Below are 20,302 nucleotides of genomic sequence, written 5' to 3' on the forward strand. Positions count from 1 at the left end.
TATTTGTGAGGTCAGGCACTGATGTTGGACGAGAAGGTCTGGCCCACAGTCACCACTCTAATTCATCTCAAAGGTGTTCTGTCGGGTTGAGGTCAGGACTCTGTGCAGGCCAGTCAAGTTCGTCCACACCAAACTCACTCATCCATGTCTTTATGGACCTTGCTTTGTGCACTGGTGTTGGAACAGGAAGGGGTCATCCCCAAACTGTTCCCACAAAGTTGGGAGCATGAAATTGTCTAAAATGTCTTGCTATGCTGAAGCATTGAGAGTTCATTTCACTGGAACTAAGGGCCGAGCCCAGCCCCTGAAAAACAACACCTGAATTCAATGATTTGGTGGGGTGTCCCAAAACTTTTGGCAATATAGTGTAGTCGGGTGTCATTCTGAAATTCAAACACAGGGGGCGTTACTGTATGTCCCAGGGTGTCTGCCGTACTTCGCGTTTTTTATTTTGATTCGTCTTCGCTCCTCACCCGACGAACTGTCACTGATTGTTTATCCGGAGATTTGTGGTTTATAAATAAAGTGCGCAAAAAAAAACAACCAAAAACCACTTGGCGATGTCTTCCAGCAGTGGGATTCAGATACCCAGCCGTTTGCCTTTACTATTAACTCATGAAGGGGTTCTTTTGCCAGGCTCGACGATGAGAATTAGCGTGGACTCGGCGAGAAACATGCAGCTCGTGAGGAGCAGGCTGCTGAAGGGAACCTCACTGAAGAGCACCATCATAGGAGTGATCCCCAACACCAAGGACCCGGAGCAGGACAGTGAGGAGCTCCCCTCCTTACACAGGTCAGTCCCCGCAGGCAGGCACTCTGTCTCTGGCTCAAGGTCTGCCTGACGGGAAGCTGCTAATAACTGAAGCAACGTAGCAATGTGTTTATACATTTATATAAATATTACATATATTAAACTTACTGTTAAGAGTGTCATTACGTTGTTATTTAGTCATTGTGTATTTGGGGGACAATACTGACTCAATATGCAGTAAGCTTAAAGTGGAGAGCAAACACGACCAGTTTTAATTTTTTAAGTTTTGCATTTGCTATGTGTTACTAAAAAATAGTGTACTGGGTTTCATAGACTAGGTTTCAGATTTCCAATTTAGGAATCCCTGATTCCCACTGCTGCACAGGTGAGAACGAGGGATTTTTCTAGAATAATCTTTGCGGACTTTAACCTTGTTGTACTAGCTACCAGCATTCTGAGCATGGTTGCCAGATAGTGCTTTATCCTGCTCACCGGCAGTTTTAAACTTTACTGCCTGTCTGTTTAACCCACTAAATTTTCCTTTTCAGCCCAGAGCACTTTCTGTGACTTTATGCAAATACCAAACAGACTACACAGTCTGCTCACTGTTTATACCAGTCTGATTACTACACAGTTTAACGTGTATTATCTTTTTCTTCCCAATCAATAAATAACTAAAAAAACTAACAATGCAACACTAGAAATAGTGCCACGCTCCTAATGAGGTAAAATAAATAATTTTGCCTTTCTTTATAGTGAGATTCATTTATTGTTTGCTGAAAGGAGAGCACTGTGCTCATTCAGAGGAAGGTTTAAATATTATCTCACTATTTCCCATGTTTCAGTAGGATGTAAGCAGTGGAGTGGGTTAGAGTTCAAGAGACTTGCTGGTCTGAATTGATCATTAGCCAGAGATGATAGATCGATTTTATTCCTATTCACTTCGTAATACATCTGCACTTCAGTGACATTCATTGTAGATTTCAGGGAACGAAGGTGTTGTTCAGATAAATCAGCAACTAAATATTGCCAAAAGTTTTGCGACACCCCTCCAAAGCCTTGAGTTCAGGTGTTGTTTTTCAGGTGTTGGGCTTGGCCCCTTAGTTCCAGTGAAAGGAACTCTTAATGCTTCAGCATACCAAGACATATTTGGACAATTTTTTCCTCCCAACTTTGTGGAACAGTTTGAGGATAAGTTCCATAAAACCTGCTAACCAACATAACTTTAATATACAGTTGACTTTAAAGTACAGGTGCTGAATTCCATGTTGTTTACAAATGCGAAAAGAAAAGTAAATACTACAATATCCAGCTGGTATAATATTATCATACAAAAATATTGTCCACAAATGTCCAAATTCTGTACAGGTTTATGTCTGAAATCTGTTTTTAAGCCTCAGATCTGTGATTCTGTTTTTTTTTTTTTTTTTTTGCTTTGCAGAGAAGTCATGGGGCTCTATAAACATGGTGAGACAAATAATCAGTCCATATAAATCAGTGCACTCATGATGCCTTATGTTCTTGCAGCATTGGTACAGCAGGCCTAGCAGTCCAAGTAGTGGGCAGTAACTGGCCAAAGCCACACTACACACTGCTCATCACGGGTTTGTGCCGTTTCCGTGTGACGCAGCTGCTGAGGGAGAGACCTTTCCCTGTGGCTGTGGTGGAGCAGCTGGACAAGCTGGAGCAGTACACAGAGGGACAGCAGCTGGATGGAGGCCTGGGAGAACTTTCTCAAAAGTTCTACCAGGCTGCAGTGCAGGTGGCGTAGGGGTGGGGGTACACACACATTCATTCCTTTTAATCGTCTCTGTGTAGTTTCTTCTTGCCTCATTTCTCTTTGCTGCTTCTCTGTTCAAGCTTGTAAATAGCTGATATCTTGAATAATATAGCCATATGAAGATACCTGAGCCATAATACTAATCTATGATCAGCAACACATCAGTGGGTTAATAAGGATGACACAAAAGCCTAGAGAGGTGATTTTTTTTTTCTTAACTAAAAAATGTTGAAAACAATAATGCTCACCTTCATGTGCGTTTGACTTTATTTGTCCTCTTGATTTGGCATTTGAATAGATCTATTTTTTTTCTTCTATGCTTTTGTTTATTTTTGCCCTCATTTAAAGAAATGTCCAAATGGTAAGGGAGTATTAAATAGGCCTATTTGCTCTCAGTTATGACTATACAGCCATATGAAAGTAAAAACATTTGATGTAAAGTGCAAACACTTGGAGGAAATTGCCCTCTTCTGCATACATGAGCTCACAGGCACCCATAATTGTCTGGTGTTGCTCTGTATACAGATAGTATTTCATTCCTCCCACCTGCAGAGCATAGCTCGTCTGGCTGTAGATGACTGTGGTATCTAGATTTCGATCTGCATTTTATGTTGAGCTACCTTGGAGCAGACAGAGATGTTTTCTGAGGTGAAAACACAAATTAAGCAAAACATGATGTTATCACCTAAAGCCATAGACCTTGTATGATAAGATACCTTGTAGTACTTGCTATACACAAAGCAAATGTAATAAAATACAGTTTGTAAATGAATTCTCAGATTTTGTTTTCCCTTTAAGTAAGCCTGCAGGTGCAGGGTTGAGCTTATAGACTTGTCTTGGCAGCGGAAACATGTCAAATTATTAGCAGTCTAACCCAGTTTTATACATATAAAGAATATTTCCTACCAGCATGTTTTTTTTTTTATAATTTCATTGTGTTTGTACAGTTAGTGGGAATGCTGGATATGTCTGTGCCTGTGGTAGCGAAGCTGAGGCGGCTACTCGATAGCCTGCCCCGAGAAACCCTGCCTGACGTGCTCGCCGCCATGATCCGTACCTCCAACACAGAGAAACTCCAGGTACGTGGTCATAAATTCAAATTGGGATATGCTTTTTATATTGTGCAAGCTAAATATTTTAGTTGTACCAGGTGATATATTTTGCTGGAATTTCATTGTCCTCTCTTTTAGTCTGCACTGAATTCTCATTCATTCATTTATGTATTTTTTTTTGTATAAATAATTAGTAATCTTCATACAAACCTCTTGGTTTTATGGTTTGATGGTAGGTTCTGAATGCAGTAGATCTGGAGGAGCGATTTAAGAAGACTCTTCCTATGCTCACCAGACAGATTGAGGGGCTCAAACTGCTGCAGAAGACTCGTAAACCCAAACCTGAAGATGAAAAGAGGGTAGGTCTGTCAGTGCTCACCATATACTCTTCATCCTATCACCTTTGCTTTTTCACCCACTGATGCCAGTCATGGTAATGCTTTGTCCTGCAGGTACTGGTTATCCGCAAAGGTGGTGTGCTCCCTGGCCGCCAGTTCTCTCTGGAGGAGGAAGGTGAGGATGAGGAGGGTGATGACATGGCTGTGCTGGAGAGGAAGGTGAATGAGGCGGCAATGCCTGAGTCTGCCCTACGTGTATGTTTAAAAGAACTCAAGCGGTATGTACAGCCTGAACACTTCTGTTTCCGCTTCATGCTAGTATTTTTATAAAATGACATATCAGTACACACTCTCTGGTGTGTTTTACGTTTTATGAACTGTATACACAAGACAGCTGAATGAATCCTCCCTCACAAAAAAACCTAATACACTACTCACAAAAAGTTAAGGATATTTGGCTTTTGGGTGAAATTTATGGTAAATGTAAAAAGTTCATGCTACAGTGATATTATATCATGAAAGTAGGGCATTTAAGTAGAAGCAGGCAATGGTGATTTCCTCGAAAGGAACTCTTAATGCTTCAGCATACCAAGACATTTTGGACAATTTCATGCTCCCAACTTTGTGGGAACAGTTTGGGGATGACCCCTTCCTGTTCCAACATGACTGTACACCAGTGCACAAAGCAAGGTCCATAAAGACATGGATGAGAGAGTTTGGTGTGGAGGAACTTGACTGAGTCCTGACCTCAACCTGAACACATTTGCGATGAATTAGAGCAGAGACTGTGAGCCAGACCTTCTCGTCTAACATCGGTGCCTGACCTCACAAATGTGCGTCAAGAGGAATGGTTCCCATAAACACACTCCTTCCCAGAAGAGTTGAAGCTGTTATAGCTGCAGAGGGTGGGCCAAATCCATATTACATTCTTGTGCATGTAAAGGAAGATGTCCCAGAACTTTTGGCAACATTGTGTTTATATTGTAGGGTCTGTTGCAGTTGTCTCTTTCGCTGTATAAAAAGTTTTAAGGTTGAAACCAGCTTTTGGGAATGAACAGAATCACAACCTAGATCTTAAATGAGCCTATATTGCTTACTACATGAATGCCTCACTACATTAGCTTGGACAAGAATCACTTGTGAGCCAGTGCAGGTCTTTGGGGAGATGCAGGTCTGAAGACTTTGTATTTAATATTTCTTTATGATGATCGAAAGAAAAGACAGGAAATGATTTATGAGATTTTAGTATGATATAATTATAATGTGATATTTAGAATATTTTTTCCAGAACTTGGTGCCAGGCTTGTTTTGTTATTCTCTGCATGAGAATTTAATTAACCTAACCTTCTGTGTTTGTATGTAGTCTGAAGAAGATGCCCCAGTCCATGCCAGAGTATGCTCTCACACGCAATTACCTGGAGCTCATGGTGGAGCTGCCATGGAGTAAGAGCACCAAGGGTGAGAGTTTTATTTATACATAAATGCCACAAATTCATATAGTTCTGTTTTTTATTTAATGTTGATAGAACACAAACATCATTTACGGCATTTGGCAGACGCTCTCATCCAGAGCAACTTACATTTTTATCTCTTTTTCATACAACTGAGCAATCGAAGGTTACGGGCCTTGCCCAGGGGCCCAGCAGTGGCAGCTTGGTGGACCTGGGACCTTTGATCTCACAACCTTCTAATGAGTAGTCCAACACCATAACCACTAAACTAAACCACATCCCCACATCAAAACTATAACATTATAATGTGACTTCAGTTGATTATGTAAAGAAGGAAACATGGCAGAATGTTCTGTTATAGGAAAATAATCAATGACATTTATTTTTCAATTTCAACATGCTCTGAAGTGTTTTATATTACAGCACAGCAATTTGACAATGCTAACAATTGTTTATTAGTTAATGACTGACCCAGCATCTTTTTTTGTGTTCACAAAACAAGCCAGTTCCTGTACAAACTTTCTATAGCCCCGTTATAAACAGTTATTCACCTTCTTGGACAGACGAAGTGTTGTATTACAGAAAAACTGCAGTCATCTGTACTTTCCCTTGGTGGAAAACATAACGCTTTAACAACTTTAACAGCTTTAAGATGCATCAACATATATAATTATACTTTTTTCTTTCTGTAATATTATGACATAATATTTATTAACTATAACGTATTAATATAATCTGCAATTTGTCTTCCATTTGCACTAATATCATTCAGAATAAACGAAGAACAGTTTTGTAACGTATCGTGTTTTAGTTTTTGATTGTTTCAGCTGTTATGTAATAGTTAGCAAAAAAATTTAAAATACTACGCTATTTTTATGCAGTTACAGTTATTGATCTTATTTCTTGCTGTATTCCTGCACTGGTGTCCACAAGGGGGAGCGCTTTCCTACATTTCAGTACTTTGTTTAAACTAGAGAAAAACAACAATAGACGAGCCCAGTTTTTCCTTGGCTGCTTTCCACCACACATTCGTGATGTTGTGCAACTGGTGACGGAAATATAACTTGCTGACTGATACTAATAGCCAGTATTTTTGAAAAATAATACAGACAGTAAATTGTACTAATTTCATGCACTTACATAGGATGACTCCGCATGGAAAGATTCAGATTTATTATATGGAAAGTGCAGATATTTTGTATCTCAAAGACTAATAAAAACAATGTCTTCAAAGATGAGGAGTGCATGTGTAATGATTTCATTTTCTGATTTATATACAAAGGCAGTTCAGACCATTTCTCTACCCTGGTTTTGTTGCCTCGTGTGGACAGCTTTGTGTGAGTGTGTGTGTGTTCTGTTATATGAGCTGGTGATGATTCGTATGCCTCTGACAGAATGCCCAGATTCCGTTCAGCTCAACTTGTGTGTGTGTGTATATATATATATGTGTGTGTGCGCAGAGTGAACACTGATTTGCTGTAATGTTATTACTGTTATAATTTATGACAACTTGCTCCTTGCTTTCTGTTCAGATTGCCTGGACATTTGTGCTGCTCGGGTGCTTCTGGACAATGATCACTATGCTCTGGAGAAGCTGAAGAGGCGGGTGCTGGAGTACCTTGCAGTACGGCAGCTCAAGAGCTCCCTTAAAGGTCCTATTCTGTGCTTTGTGGGGCCCCCAGGTGTGGGAAAAACTAGTGTTGGCCGCTCCATTGCCCGAACCCTGGGCAGGGAGTTTCACCGTATCGCCCTAGGAGGGGTGTGTGATCAATCAGACATCCGTGGCCACAGGTACACACACTCACTATTCTAAACATATAGATATTATTTATCTTGTTTAGGATCATTTTTTTCGGAAATTCAGGGTGTTAACATAATTGAAGCATATCACTGTTTGGAATTAGTGCACAAATCATGAAAGATTAGGGACGAATCAGTTGTGATATAGGTATCAGTGTTAACTCATACTCGTAAAATATGTGCAGTACCAACATCTGATACCAAGTCATACGGTGTAATGTAAACCTAGTGTATGTCATTGCTCTTTTGAACAGACGACACATAATGCTAGTGATCTGGATATATTACACGTTTAATGATAGCAAACAAAGAAAAGCAGACTGTACACTGTGTAAATATCAGCAGGAGGTATTTACATCTTCTTCCAGTGAAAGTGACCTAATCAGACTTCTTATGATGTTTAAACAGTATCTTTAATAGAGAGTGTAATGGTGGCTGACTTGAGCTAACAGACTATCCGTGAGGAAAGGTGGTTAAAAAAATAAGCAAAAGGTACCATGAATCGGATGCACAAAGCGTGAGGCAGGGTGATTATTTAGAGAGAAAATGTATCTATGAGAATATTTTTATTAGCATATAATTGGTAGCTCAATTGGTTAAGGCTCTGGGTCATTGACAGGGTTCAAGCCCCAGCACTGCCAAGCTGCCACTGTTGGGCCCTTGATCAAGGCCCCCAATCCACCCTGCTCCAGGGGCGCTGCATCATGGCTGACCCTGCGCTCTGACCCTAACCCCCAATGATGGGATATGCAGATGGTGGGATATACAGATTTGGCTAACAGAGGACTTTTGGAAAATGCTAAACACCAAGGGCATCAGATAGTATCAAGTCACTGCAGCTGTTATCACTACCAAGGGCTATCACACAATCTGATCCAGAAATCCAGGCTAACTTTAGTGAAAATGTGCAACCACTGTCAATGGCTTATATACGCTTTATGAATAAATGTGGTGTCCATCTGTAGTCCTTAATCCAAGTTTAAATGGAAGTTTGAATAGTTCCATACTGCAATAAAATAAATGTTAATATAGTTCTGCTGTCATAGGAATGTAATCATCCTTAAATCCTCTATGCTTATTACATGGATGAAGCCAGGTGTAGGCTGAAGCCTGTGAGACATTACATATTGCCTTGAGTAATGTGAGGGAACCTGAGCTTCACCGCTCCAAGCTGCGCTATGAGGTCATCTTTTGATGTTCTCTCTGATCTCTGGTCACTATAGAGACCGACGGGGTTACATGACATCAAGGCCTGCAGGTTAGGACAAGTCCCTGTGAGTTTCCCTCCATTTCAGCGAAAAGCCCTTTAACACAAGTTTTGATCTATTAAACCCCAGCACTTTTTCCCAGATTCTCCAGTTTCCTCCCTCCTCCTGGAAAACATGCCAGTAGATGGATTGGTTACTGTATTCGGGTACAGTATTTGGACCGTGACACAATTTTCGTACTTTTGCCTCTGTACACCACCACACCGAATTGAAATGAAGCAATCAAGTCGTGACTGAAGTGTAGACTTTCAGCTTTAATTCAGGAAAATTATTACATGAAACATTTAGGCTATAAAGATTATTATAAATACTTGGATGCAAAGTACGAGTGCCTGAAGTCTGGAACCCATCGACATCACCGGGAGTTTCCTCTCTTAAGATGCTTTGCCAGCACTTTACAGCAGCCTCCCTTAGTTGCAGCTCCTTTGTGGGTTTTTCTGCCTTCAGTTTTGCCTTCAACAGTTATTGCAAAATTGTTGTTAATCCCGTGAAATAATACTGAAAGTCTACACTTCAGTATCACACCTTGATTGTTTCGTTTCAAATCCTTTTAGGGAGTACACAAAATTAAGGCAAAATTATGAAAAATTGTCACTGTACAAATACTTCTGAACTCGACTGTATAAATTGCCCCAAGATCCGAATGTGTCTGCATGCATGGTGCTCTGCCATGGACTGGGTGTATTCCTGCTTTGTGCCCAGTGTTTCCAGGATAGGCTCCAGGACTAGCTTAAGTGTGAACAGGATGAAAGAATTTGTGTAGCAGTTATCCTGAGTTAACCTTCGACAATCATGGAGATCTGTAGTGCACACTCCACCACTGTTTCGTAAGAGTTATTATTGTACAGTAATAACATCAGCACTTCCTCCTCATGTCTGCAATTATGCGTCATAATATGTGTACCCTACATTAGTCTGGATCACCCTCCCTGTGAGCTAGACGAGTAGGAGGAAATCCATGCCTTACTCATCTTGGCTTGGTGTTTTTAATTCTCCGCTAGCTTGAAGGCTTGCCAAACATATTGATGTGTTAAAGTGTCCTTCCTATTAGCACAAAGCGCTGGTCCTGATAGCACTATTTCCAATTAACTCTAATGTATCTCTCCCACTCCTGTTCGCCTGCTATCCCACGCCCCCTAACCTTGTATCCTCCTCTTTTTATCCTTAGGCGAACCTACGTGGGCAGCATGCCTGGCCGCATCATCAATGGCCTGAAGACTGTTGGTGTCAACAATCCTGTATTTTTATTGGATGAAGTGGACAAATTGGGCAAGAGCCTGCAGGGAGACCCCGCTGCTGCCCTGCTGGAGGTGAGTGGTCCTGTTAGGCCTGCCCTGCTCTGATCCAATGCTTTGTAGTAGTAGAATTTTCCCTTCCTTACTTAAGCAAAAGACAAATCCAGTTCGGAGGAGGATGCTAAAATAAAGACGTCAACAAGCAAACAAAGCTGTACACCCTCAAGCTGAAAACGGAGCTATGACCTGAGAGATGAAAATAAAGGAGGCATGTGGTTGCACTGTAAAAACAGCAGTGTGTTGACCATGGCACGGTAACCTTACACAGGCTGTGCCCCTCTGTCCCAATGTGACCCAGGCCACCTGTGTGTTAGCGTTCTTCTTCCTGGAAATGCTCAGGAAGCAGTGTTAATTATGTCTCCCACTTGGTGTGCCACATAAAGAGACGAAAGAGAGTGCGTGCTTATTGACTGTCATTTCATCAGCGGGAAACATTTACGCTTTTAGTGCCTCTGTCTGTGTGGACAGGCCTACACTGCACTGTGTGCTTCAATGTTTGTGTTTTTGGTTTGTGTGTATGTGACCACAACATACGCTGGACCTACAGCAGCCTGATGTGTTTGCTGATTAATCACGAGTATAATCTTTGCAAGAAATTGCAGATAACAGTTGTTTTTAGCTCTTGGACTTGAGCAAGAGCTGCCTTTAAGACAAACACCAATCTTTTGTGTTGTGTTTCAAAACCTCAATTATACAAAACAGCTCACTCAAGACGTATACCACCATATTATAATTACGGTTTAACATCAGATAGAACCTTTAGTAGGTTTACTGAAAGAGCACATGTACATGTATTGGAACTTTTTGTAGTTGAAAAAGGGAACAGTGCATATTGCTTTTGGTTGCTGATATATAACAAAAATCATGCAGTATTTGGTATCTGCTCTAAGTTGATGTCAAAGGGCACTAATGGTACTCAGGAGTGTCTGTCACACAATTCTGCAGAGTTGCACATACACTGAAAAAACACATTTGAATGCTAAAAGCATCGTTGTATCATTATTAAGGTACCAAAATAGTTTTTACAGCACAAACGCAGCACAAATCAACTAGAATGCTTTCTAATCATATGTGGTACACATTTGCTGAGTATTCTGTTATGCTTATTACTTCCTTATGTATGGTTTTTAAGTATAAAGTATTTTTTATTTTTGTCAAGATGCATAATTTGTCTTGTCATTGTTCTTGGCACAGTTTTCAAAACCCTATAAAGTGGTCATTACATAGCAGTCAAACAAAGGCACAGTGTTAATATGTCTGTCTGATCTATCCTCATAACTGAAGAACAGTGTTGTTGCACACTGTAATGGTGATGCAGTTGCTCTGTCAACTTGACCTCTCCAGGGTTCAAGAATAGAAAGGCCATTTGGTTTCTGATGTCTAAATAGTTTGGCTTTCAGCATCCTGATTGTAGATCATCACTGTTTAAATCTAAAATACTGTATGTCATAATTTCATAAGTAGATATCTATTTCTCTCTGCTGCTGATCAGGTTCTGGACCCTGAACAAAACCACAGTTTTACTGACCACTACCTCAATGTGGCCTTTGATCTCTCGCAAGTCCTCTTCATCGCCACGGCAAACACCACATCAACCATCCCCCCTGCTCTGTTGGACAGAATGGAGGTGCTGCATGTGCCAGGTCAGAGTTCATGGGTGAAAGGTCACAGTGGTGTATGGGGTGTCAGTGAAATGAGAGCTTTCCTTATTCTGAATGACTGATTGGTCTTTACTATATTGATTACTGATTTTCACAACAGTGAGCACATTTTAGTGACGCTACCAATTAGGCAGATGGCTTTGTAGTAGTATGAATGGATAATTGCGTCATGCTTTGTATTCTTATTGTGTGTGTGTGTGTGTGTGTGTGTGACCTTTCTAGGATACACACAGGAGGAGAAAGTGGAAATCGCTCATCGGCACCTGATCCCCCATCAGCTGGAGCAGCATGGACTCACTCCTCAGCAGCTCCAGATCCCGCAAGACACCACACAGGAAATCATCAGCAAGTAAATGTGCACACTTTTTCTCTCATTTATACCATCACCCACCCACACACCCACCCCCACACACACACATACTAAATAGAACAGAGATGAGGGATTACTGTATCCAGACAGATAAATCAGGTCAGCGGGTTGACTCAGAGGCAGACAGACATAAAGAAAGTGTAGCCCACATCCCCACCCACACACTCATCGCCCTGCTGCTACTCTACTAGCAATTAATGAGTCAACTTGGCAGTAAGTCTAAATGTGAAGACTAAAACCAAAACCAACAGGAATTTTGGTTAGGTCATAGGAGAGCTGATTTGCAGCGCATTGGTGTTCTAATCAGAAGGATGACCACAGGGAGAAGAGTTGCATTCTGTCTGATTATTACAATTTTGTTATTCCAGTGTCTTCTGAGAGAGATGTAATGGATATAAAAACGTGAAAAGGCCATTTATATGTGAGCCAAGCCTCAAATCCAGGAATGAGAGTAGCAAGTGTGTGTGTCTGTGAATGTTTAGGTACACGCGAGAAGCTGGTGTGCGCTCTCTGGAGAGGAAGATTGGAGCCATCTGTCGGGCGGTGGCTGTGAAGGTGGCAGAAGGTCATAAGATGTCAAGATCGGACTTGTCCAATGAATCTGGAGCAGGTACGATTCTGAAGCAGTTCTAATGCCAATAATAAGCTTAATGTATGACTTATTATAAAGAGTGTTTGTATGTGTGTGCAGTCAGTGCTTTAGTGCTTAGTGTGCTCTCTTCACACACACTAAAGAATACCGCACAAAGACTGCTGAGCTGGGCACAGTCTCACTTACATGCCACACCCCACATAAAAACATGTTCAACTACTAAACAGCAGTTTGTACAATGAAATTTCCACATGTTCATGAAGACACATTGTGTGCATATATACTTAATACTTTTTACGTGTTTTTTTTAAAGCCCCATGAAAACCGGATTTGCATGCTAAGGTCTGTAGTCTAAAATCCAGTGAACTTGAGGCCGAATTGAAGGCAGTTTAACACTTACTGAGGCCTTTAATCTGTGCAAAATTAATTTCAGACGATTTAAGACTCTTTTAAGCACCCACAGACGCCCTGAAAAAAAAAACAGACAGAAACGAATGATGTACAGTATATTACATTTCACACATTAACACATGCACTCACACACGCTGAAAAATGCGGAAGCTCCCTCAACCAATATGAATAAACACACTTGCACAGACACGCCCATCATCAGGTCCTTTAGCACTGGGCTAGAGGGGGGGAAAGGGTGCTAACAGCCGGCCTCGTGTCCCCTCACCCTCCCCTTGTCTCAGTGCAGCTGCTCGTGTGTAAGATGAGCGGTCACAGTGCCAGTTAACACAGTAGGGGGCAGGGGAGTCTGCATCTGATTGATTAAGCTTCACCTCCTCTTGTCCAGCATGGGCTGGCCACAAAGGCGAACAGAAAACCTGAATGAGAGTGGCTCTCTTAACCCCGTGCCTTTTTAATTGAACATGTCTCTATTTCCAAGTAACATACCTATCTGACAGTCTGAATGCAACTTTGTGATTGTGATCAGAGACAAGAGCCTGCTGTTCCGTCTCACTATTTTCTCTCGAATGAACAAATAATGAATGGCTACTGTTGTGTTGTAAAAAAAACAAAAAAAAAAAACAGTGTGTGTCAGCTGAGTCACATGACTTGTGGGTAGTCAGTGACACGTGCATACTAATAAGTCTCAATAGATTAGCATACACACATGTCTACACCATTCACTTTCCCAAAAATAAGAGGTGCACCTGCTCTCACCCCTCAGTGGGCCTCTGTGCTGCCCCCCTCTTCTCCTCCTTCCCTCTTCTCCTGACCTGACGTCTCACACATCCCCCATAACACCCGCCCCTAAAACCTCAAATAATGTCCTGAATGTTCCAGTACTGAGGGGAAAAAAATCCCTGATGTGGTTTCACTGTACACTTATAACTGATCTTTCTTTCCCTTTCTATCCCATCAGGTCAGGATCGAGCAGGGACAGGACGGGATTCCGACTTGGCAGCTCCTCCCGAGATGCCCATCGTCATTGACCACGTTGCTCTCAAAGACATTTTGGGGCCACATCTCTTTGAGATGGAGGTTAGCGCACAGCCAGATCAGTTCCAAACCTTTCTCTTGGCCAAATGTTTCATTTCCCCAAGTCCTAGCGGAGTGCAGATGTTGCTGCTTGTCTGGGGTTCTGCATTCTTGACCTCTTCATAAGGTTTGAGTTGTGTAGGGATGTCTGAGATCCTTTGAAAGCCAGTTTACATTTTTACCATATAATTCTATTATAAAGCTCCTTAAAAAACATTTTAAGACCTCAGGAACTTGATGGACCAGGGATGAATTTATGCTGATGTTGATTAAAACCTCCAAATAGGAACAGACTAAGAAAATGCCTCCTCAGCTCAGAATTCTTTCTCGTCGACTCAAGATTGAATCAGAATCTGGCATCAAATCAACATGGCTGCTCACAGCATCAGCATTAAACAAAATATCATTTCTGACCTTTGAGAGAGTTTTGTTGTTTATGAGTATCTGCTTTAGTTCGGTCAACATAAAGACATATTTGCTTGTTATATCTGTAACAGCTGTTTTTAAGGTGGTAAATATATCACTCGTTACATTACACTGGCTAGCTTGTTGCTAACATAAGATGAACATGGAGATGAATGTTTGGAGGTTGAAAGGTAAATTGAAACAAACTAGGGACAATGGAGCAAAATGTCCTATGAAGGGTGGGAAGGATGCCATATTCTCTCTCTCCAGGAGGTCACAGTGGCACTAGTCCAGCGGGTGTATGCAGAAGAGGGTTGATAACACTTTCTTCAGTGTGTTATGCTGCACAGGCAGCAGTCCTTAAAGATGCAGTTGGCTAACTATGTATCTCAGAGCTTAGCCTTTATCCTCTCTGCTTGGTGGTAGTGATGAGGAGAACTGGCTGGTAGTTGTGGAGAAAATTGAGGTAAAGGTATTTTTCTGAAAATGCCACTGATAAATATCCGTTTCACTGAATGACCACATGTTCTGCAATTTAATTTGGAAAAACTGGATTCAGTTAACAAGTAGCTACCGAAGTTTTATTTTTTGTATCAAAGTTGGCACAAATGGCAGAGCAGTTTTTTTTTCCACACTGGTCGTGCATATTTTTATGATGTATAATGATGTCCAATCCACATCATGTGTGTCCACTTAATAATTAAAAATGACTGAACATATATGATTTCTTCTTTACTGCTTCTGTTAACAAGCTGTTGTATGAGCTGCCACTGTTGGGTCCTTAAGCAAGGCCCTTAACCCTCTCTGCTCCAGGGATTCTGCATCATGGCTGACCCCAACTTCCTCCCCAACTGGGCTCTGACCTGAAGACTTCTCCTTCTTCTTCTTCTTGTAAAATTCATGCCCCTTGGCATAGATGGATCAAATATAGATCACAGATTTTTATGCTCTCTCTTGCTTTGACATCTTGTGCAACTGTGTGTGTGTTTGTAGGTGTCAGAGCGCCTGACTCTACCTGGTGTGGCTATAGGCCTGGCCTGGAGTCCACTTGGTGGAGAGATCATGTTTGTGGAAGCCAGTCGCATGGAGGGCGAAGGTCAGCTCACGCTAACCGGCCAGTTGGGTGATGTCATGAAAGAGTCAGCACATCTGGCTATCAGCTGGCTCCGCAGCAATGCCAAGATCTACCAGTTAACAAACAGTGAGACACACATACACAATATCTTTTCATACGTATTCATTACTTTAATGATATACATTACTGTTTACATAAACATTTGAAAGATCTGTCATTCATTATAAGAAGGAAAAACATAATTTTTTTGTAATTAAGTGAAAATTCTGATTGCATTTCTTTGGCAAACCATCTGGTGTTCTCTGTTCTTATTGTTATGTTGATGTCACATTTTATTTAACATTATATTTGTGTGTGTAGTGGCAGGCTCTGCTGACCCTCTTGAGGGCACTGACATCCACTTGCACTTCCCTGCGGGTGCAGTCACTAAAGATGGCCCCTCTGCTGGAGTTACTATTGTAACATGTCTAGCCTCCCTGTTCAGTGGGCGTCTCGTGCGCTCTGATGTTGCCATGACAGGAGAAATCACTCTAAGGGGCCTGGTACTACCGGTGAGGAAAACCTAGAAAAACTGTGTTTATCAATACACTAAGGGTTCTTACCTGGTTGGCTCACAAAAAGCATTAGACACATCAGGGGTGGACAGTTCAGAAAAAACAGCTTGTCCTGGATGCCTGGGTTATTTGTTTCTTTTATTTTCAGCTGCTTGTTGTACAAGTACAATATACACCATTCAGGCATAACATTATGATCACTGAAAGGTGAAGTGAATAACACTGATTATCTCCTCATCATGGCACCTGTTAGTGGGTGGGATATATTAGGCAGCAAGTAAACATTTTGTCCTCAAAGTTGATGTGTTAGAAGCAGGAAAAATGGGCAAGAGTAAGGATTTGAGCGAGTTTGACAAGGGCCGAATTGTGATGGTTAGACGACTGGATCAGAGCATCTCCAAAACTGCAGCTCTTCTGCAGGGGTGACGCATGTGGTGAAGCGAAGGCTGGCCCGTGTGATTCGATCCAACAGACAAGCTACTGTTGCTCAAATTGCTGAAGAAGTTAATTCTGGTTCTGATAGAAAGGTGTCAGGATACACAGTGCATGGTGGGTCAGGGCTGTTTTGGCAGGAAAAGGGGGACCATATTAGGCCGGTGGTCATAATGTTATGGTCGGTGTATACATGTAAAAGATAAAGTATAATGTACAACAAACACAGACATCCTGTACAACTGTGTGCTTTTAACTTTGTGGCAACAGCTTGGCGAAAGCCCACACATGCGTGTGATGGTCAGGTGCTTCCAAATAGTTAATTATAGCACACGCTTCTTCTGATTGTAGACCATGTCTGCATGACCATTTCTGAATCAGGAACACACAGATACCTGAAAACACTGGTAAAGCCAAGCAAAATAAATTCAGTTGCAAAGTGCTCATATAACTCTTTTGCTTATTATATGCAATAAACTTTCAAATAAATATATTGGGCCTCATTTATCAATTTAATTATCAAGTTTACATGGGTGAAACCAAACTGATGTTTTCTACAAACTTACAAAGGTTTTGTAAATGCTTGTGTGTATATTTGAATATATGCCAATCACTCAAAAATGACTAGATGCTTGCACTGTATTCTCAATTTGCATTTGGCGACACTTGTAAAATCCCATAAAAGGCAAAGCTCACAGTGCAGAAATGAGAAATAATGGCCAAAAAAACTCTGATATAGAAGTGAATGTTGAGTCACGTCTAGAACAATAAAAATGATTTAGCAGTTTAACATGTCATAAGGAAGTCCACATTGCCACACTGGGGAGTACATGGCACATTGCAGCTTGCAGACAAACCAGATCATTCACTTAATGCTGGCTTTAATAATTAATAATAATAATTTCATAGCATTAAATAAAACACCAACTTGCAGGATTTTCATGAATTGCTTGTGTAAATACTCCAGCTTGATAAATGAGATCCATTGTGAGAAAATGAGAAGATGCTTAATGAGACTCAAATATCATCTCATGTAGAGAGACCACAGTGCAGAAATGATGCAACTTCAGACTACAGCCAAGTCATCCTCTACATGGGAATTTACATTACCGTAATTACTGTATGTTAGCTACCATTTAAAAAAAGTCAAAATCTGAGATTATGTAGCACATAATCTTCTAATGACTTCTAATTTGTTCACCCCTGATTGCTACTACAATCCAGACCCTTTCATAAAAATGTAGCTACTGATGCATCTTTACCCACTAATTAATTTGTCTGCCATTATTTATTAAAGCAGCAGGTCATATCACGGTGAAATCATCCTCTGTACCTGGTCTTTCTTCAGGTGGGTGGCATTAAGGATAAAGTCCTGGCGGCTCATCGTGCTGGTCTCAAGCGAGTCATCCTCCCCAAACGTAACGAAAAGGACCTAGAGGAGATTCCAGCCCACATCCGTGCCGAATTGGACTTCGTCCTAGCTAGTACTTTAGACGAGGTTCTTAACGCTGCCTTTGATGGTGGATTCCCTACTGCAGCTGTAGCATACCCACAGGTTAGCAGCAAGCTCTGATACTGCAAACACACTGAGTTCTCATTCATTCATTCATTCTCTCTCTCTCTCTCTCTCTCTCTCTCTCTCACACTCACACTCCTTCTATGAAACTGAATACACTAGGGTGAACATCAGGTTCAGCTCATAGAGTTCAGAAAATGTACTGCTTCAAAACCCAGTTTTAATAGATATAAAGTGTGAGATGATCCTATGATTTATTTTAGTTACTCTCTAATCTCTAATAGAAAGCTTCATGTTTAACAATGCACCGATATCAGAAATCTAATGATACTATGTATTATTTCATGCTATGAACATGCCTTCCTGCATGTAAACACAGATTGTTTTAAGTGTCTGTTGTTGCTGCTAATTTGGCAACAGAAGCTTGCAGAGAAGTCCGTGTTACCGTGAGGACGTCTGTACCAGTCGATGCAAGGAGAACTTTACTGTATGAAAAAAATTAGACTGCTGCATCGACACTAATTACATTTATTATTAATGATGTTAAAAGTACTTTTGTTACTAATTACAGATCCTCTGCTACGTTTGAGGAAACGAGTCACTGAACTGATTATTATTTCTGATCTAGAGAAATGTAATGTCCAGTAGCTTTATTATTGCATCACTTAATATTTGAAAAGTATAGTGGCGCAGTTGTGAAACCAGTGTATTACAATCTTTTGGAATTTTAAAAATTAATAAAGACTATTGTGAATACTACCAGTTGCCCCAGATTATTTTATAAGCTGGCGATACTTCTTTGAATCTTTAAGCCAAAACAATTTTTCGTAAGCTGTGAACAGAAATGAAGAATCAGATCAGTTGCAGTGTAAACGACAGTAAATTCCACCTGTCCTGAGTATGAGAGAATGATTTGTATGTGAAACACATTCCCCGTCCTCATGAAGGACAGCTGCTTCTCTAGCCATGTTTGTCCAGTCTAAGTTGTCTGTAATTGTCAAATGTTTGGCTTCAGCTGGTCATGAATCCTTACAGACAGCCACAATAAACTGAGCAGTGATGACAAATTGCTGGAGGATGTTCAGGATCAGCGTGAGATGTAACAAGTGTTGTGCTGCTGAACTGATTTAATGTTAACGACATTGCTCGTTATAATCAGCACCTTATTCGAGAAGGATGTTTTTCATTTATTCAACCTGTGTACAGTTCATGCTCTACTCACCATATAAGACTTACCTGATGTGAAATCAATTGCTTACTGAAGTGTCACTTTAATGGATTCATTTAATCGATGGCATTATAGCACTTGTACCCGACTTCTTCCATGCAAATGTTTTTTCTTTTTATTTGTGCCCATTGTTTCTTTAATTTAGCTTAATTTCCATTTAGCTTTAATTTAGTTTAATGATTCCTAATTATCATTTGTTACAATTTTTGGGGAAAGGTTTACAGTAATAACTCGCAGAGCCGCGTCTCACGATTTGCGACTTCACTGATCCGCGAAATCTGCATTGGAACCTAACTCCACGAGTTTTTCCCAGACCCGCGAAATCCTGCAAAATTTTTTACGGCTAATTTTGTGGCCATTTATACATTTTCATGCGAAATGATTATATTACTAAATTAATAAACTAAATTTTTCTTAAATATAAAAGTAAAATCAACAAAATATCAATATAAATAAAATAGAAATGTTATTTTAATGATCAAATGTCCCCGATATCATTACAACCGTTAGCCATTACAACACGCTATTGGCTGGAAGTAGCCAATCAATCACAGAGCATTAACAATTTTACCTAGCAAGGCTGACTGGCTGGTAGCTACGATGCATTGTATGCGTGATGTTGCAGTTCATCTCCCCGCACCTTGTACTCGGTTCAACACGTGTGTAAATTCTGTAAGTGTGAATAAGTGATCTCAGTGATTTTTCCCTTGGTTTTTATACAGGTGATATTGTACTCTATTTTTATATCATAACATTTATTTCTTTTCTTTTTTTTAAGGGTAATGTGTTAAGCTAACTTTTAAATGAAATTAAAAGTGTTTTGGGACCATGATTGGGGTCATATTTAGGGTTTAAACTTACAGTACAGTATTAGCATTTTTAGTCACTCCACCGAACATTTCGTCATTCGCGATGGGTCCTGGAACGTAACCTCGCAGATGTGTGAGGTATTAATGTATATTAAGATTTATATTATACCCAACACACACACCTGTGTCTCCTTGATCTGAAAGCCTCCTCTTTCCTTAATTCCTCTGAGGACATCTCGTGAAGTGGTACATCCTTAAACATGGCAGACTTCGAACAGTTTCTGGGTCATGAGCCGAAAGAGCAGAGAGGAATCAAGAAGACAGGCAATCATCTAAAGTTATATGGATGCACACCAAGTTCACATATCCCCGGTCCTGTTTACTGCCTCCTTCTGAAGCCAGGCTGCAAATTACTTAACCCTGTCCACAGTAAATAGCAT

The 20,302-nt window shown here is 40.7% G+C and overlaps 1 protein-coding gene across 1 annotated transcript; it reads left to right on the forward strand.

Moving 5' to 3' along the window:
• The first annotated feature begins 443 nt into the window (after window positions 1–443).
• On the forward strand, window positions 444–18,584 carry lonp2 (lon peptidase 2, peroxisomal). The gene is made up of 15 exons (XM_058387466.1): window positions 444–793; window positions 2,279–2,513; window positions 3,479–3,610; window positions 3,820–3,942; window positions 4,036–4,199; window positions 5,285–5,379; window positions 6,905–7,163; window positions 9,609–9,750; window positions 11,228–11,378; window positions 11,619–11,745; window positions 12,249–12,376; window positions 13,728–13,846; window positions 15,242–15,449; window positions 15,684–15,874; window positions 17,658–18,584. Exons 1-15 carry the CDS (start codon window positions 561–563, stop codon window positions 17,880–17,882), a joined length of 2,532 nt encoding a protein of 843 aa, XP_058243449.1. The 5' UTR covers window positions 444–560; the 3' UTR covers window positions 17,883–18,584.
• The last annotated feature ends 1,718 nt before the right edge of the window (window positions 18,585–20,302 follow it).

This window comes from Hemibagrus wyckioides, linkage group LG04 (assembly GCF_019097595.1).
Source record: "Hemibagrus wyckioides isolate EC202008001 linkage group LG04, SWU_Hwy_1.0, whole genome shotgun sequence".
Lineage (NCBI taxonomy): Eukaryota > Metazoa > Chordata > Actinopteri > Siluriformes > Bagridae > Hemibagrus > Hemibagrus wyckioides.

Excerpts from the sequence above, each read along its gene's own strand:
- lonp2 (XM_058387466.1), top strand. The coding sequence starts at position 561 with ATGTCTTCCAGCAGTGGGATTCAGATACCCAGCCGTTTGCCTTTACTA. Across the intron at positions 2,514-3,478 it reads TCTACCAGGCTGCAGTGCAG|TTAGTGGGAATGCTGGATAT; the intron begins GTGGCGTAGGGG and ends GTGTTTGTACAG. Across the intron at positions 3,611-3,819 it reads CCAACACAGAGAAACTCCAG|GTTCTGAATGCAGTAGATCT; the intron begins GTACGTGGTCAT and ends GTTTGATGGTAG.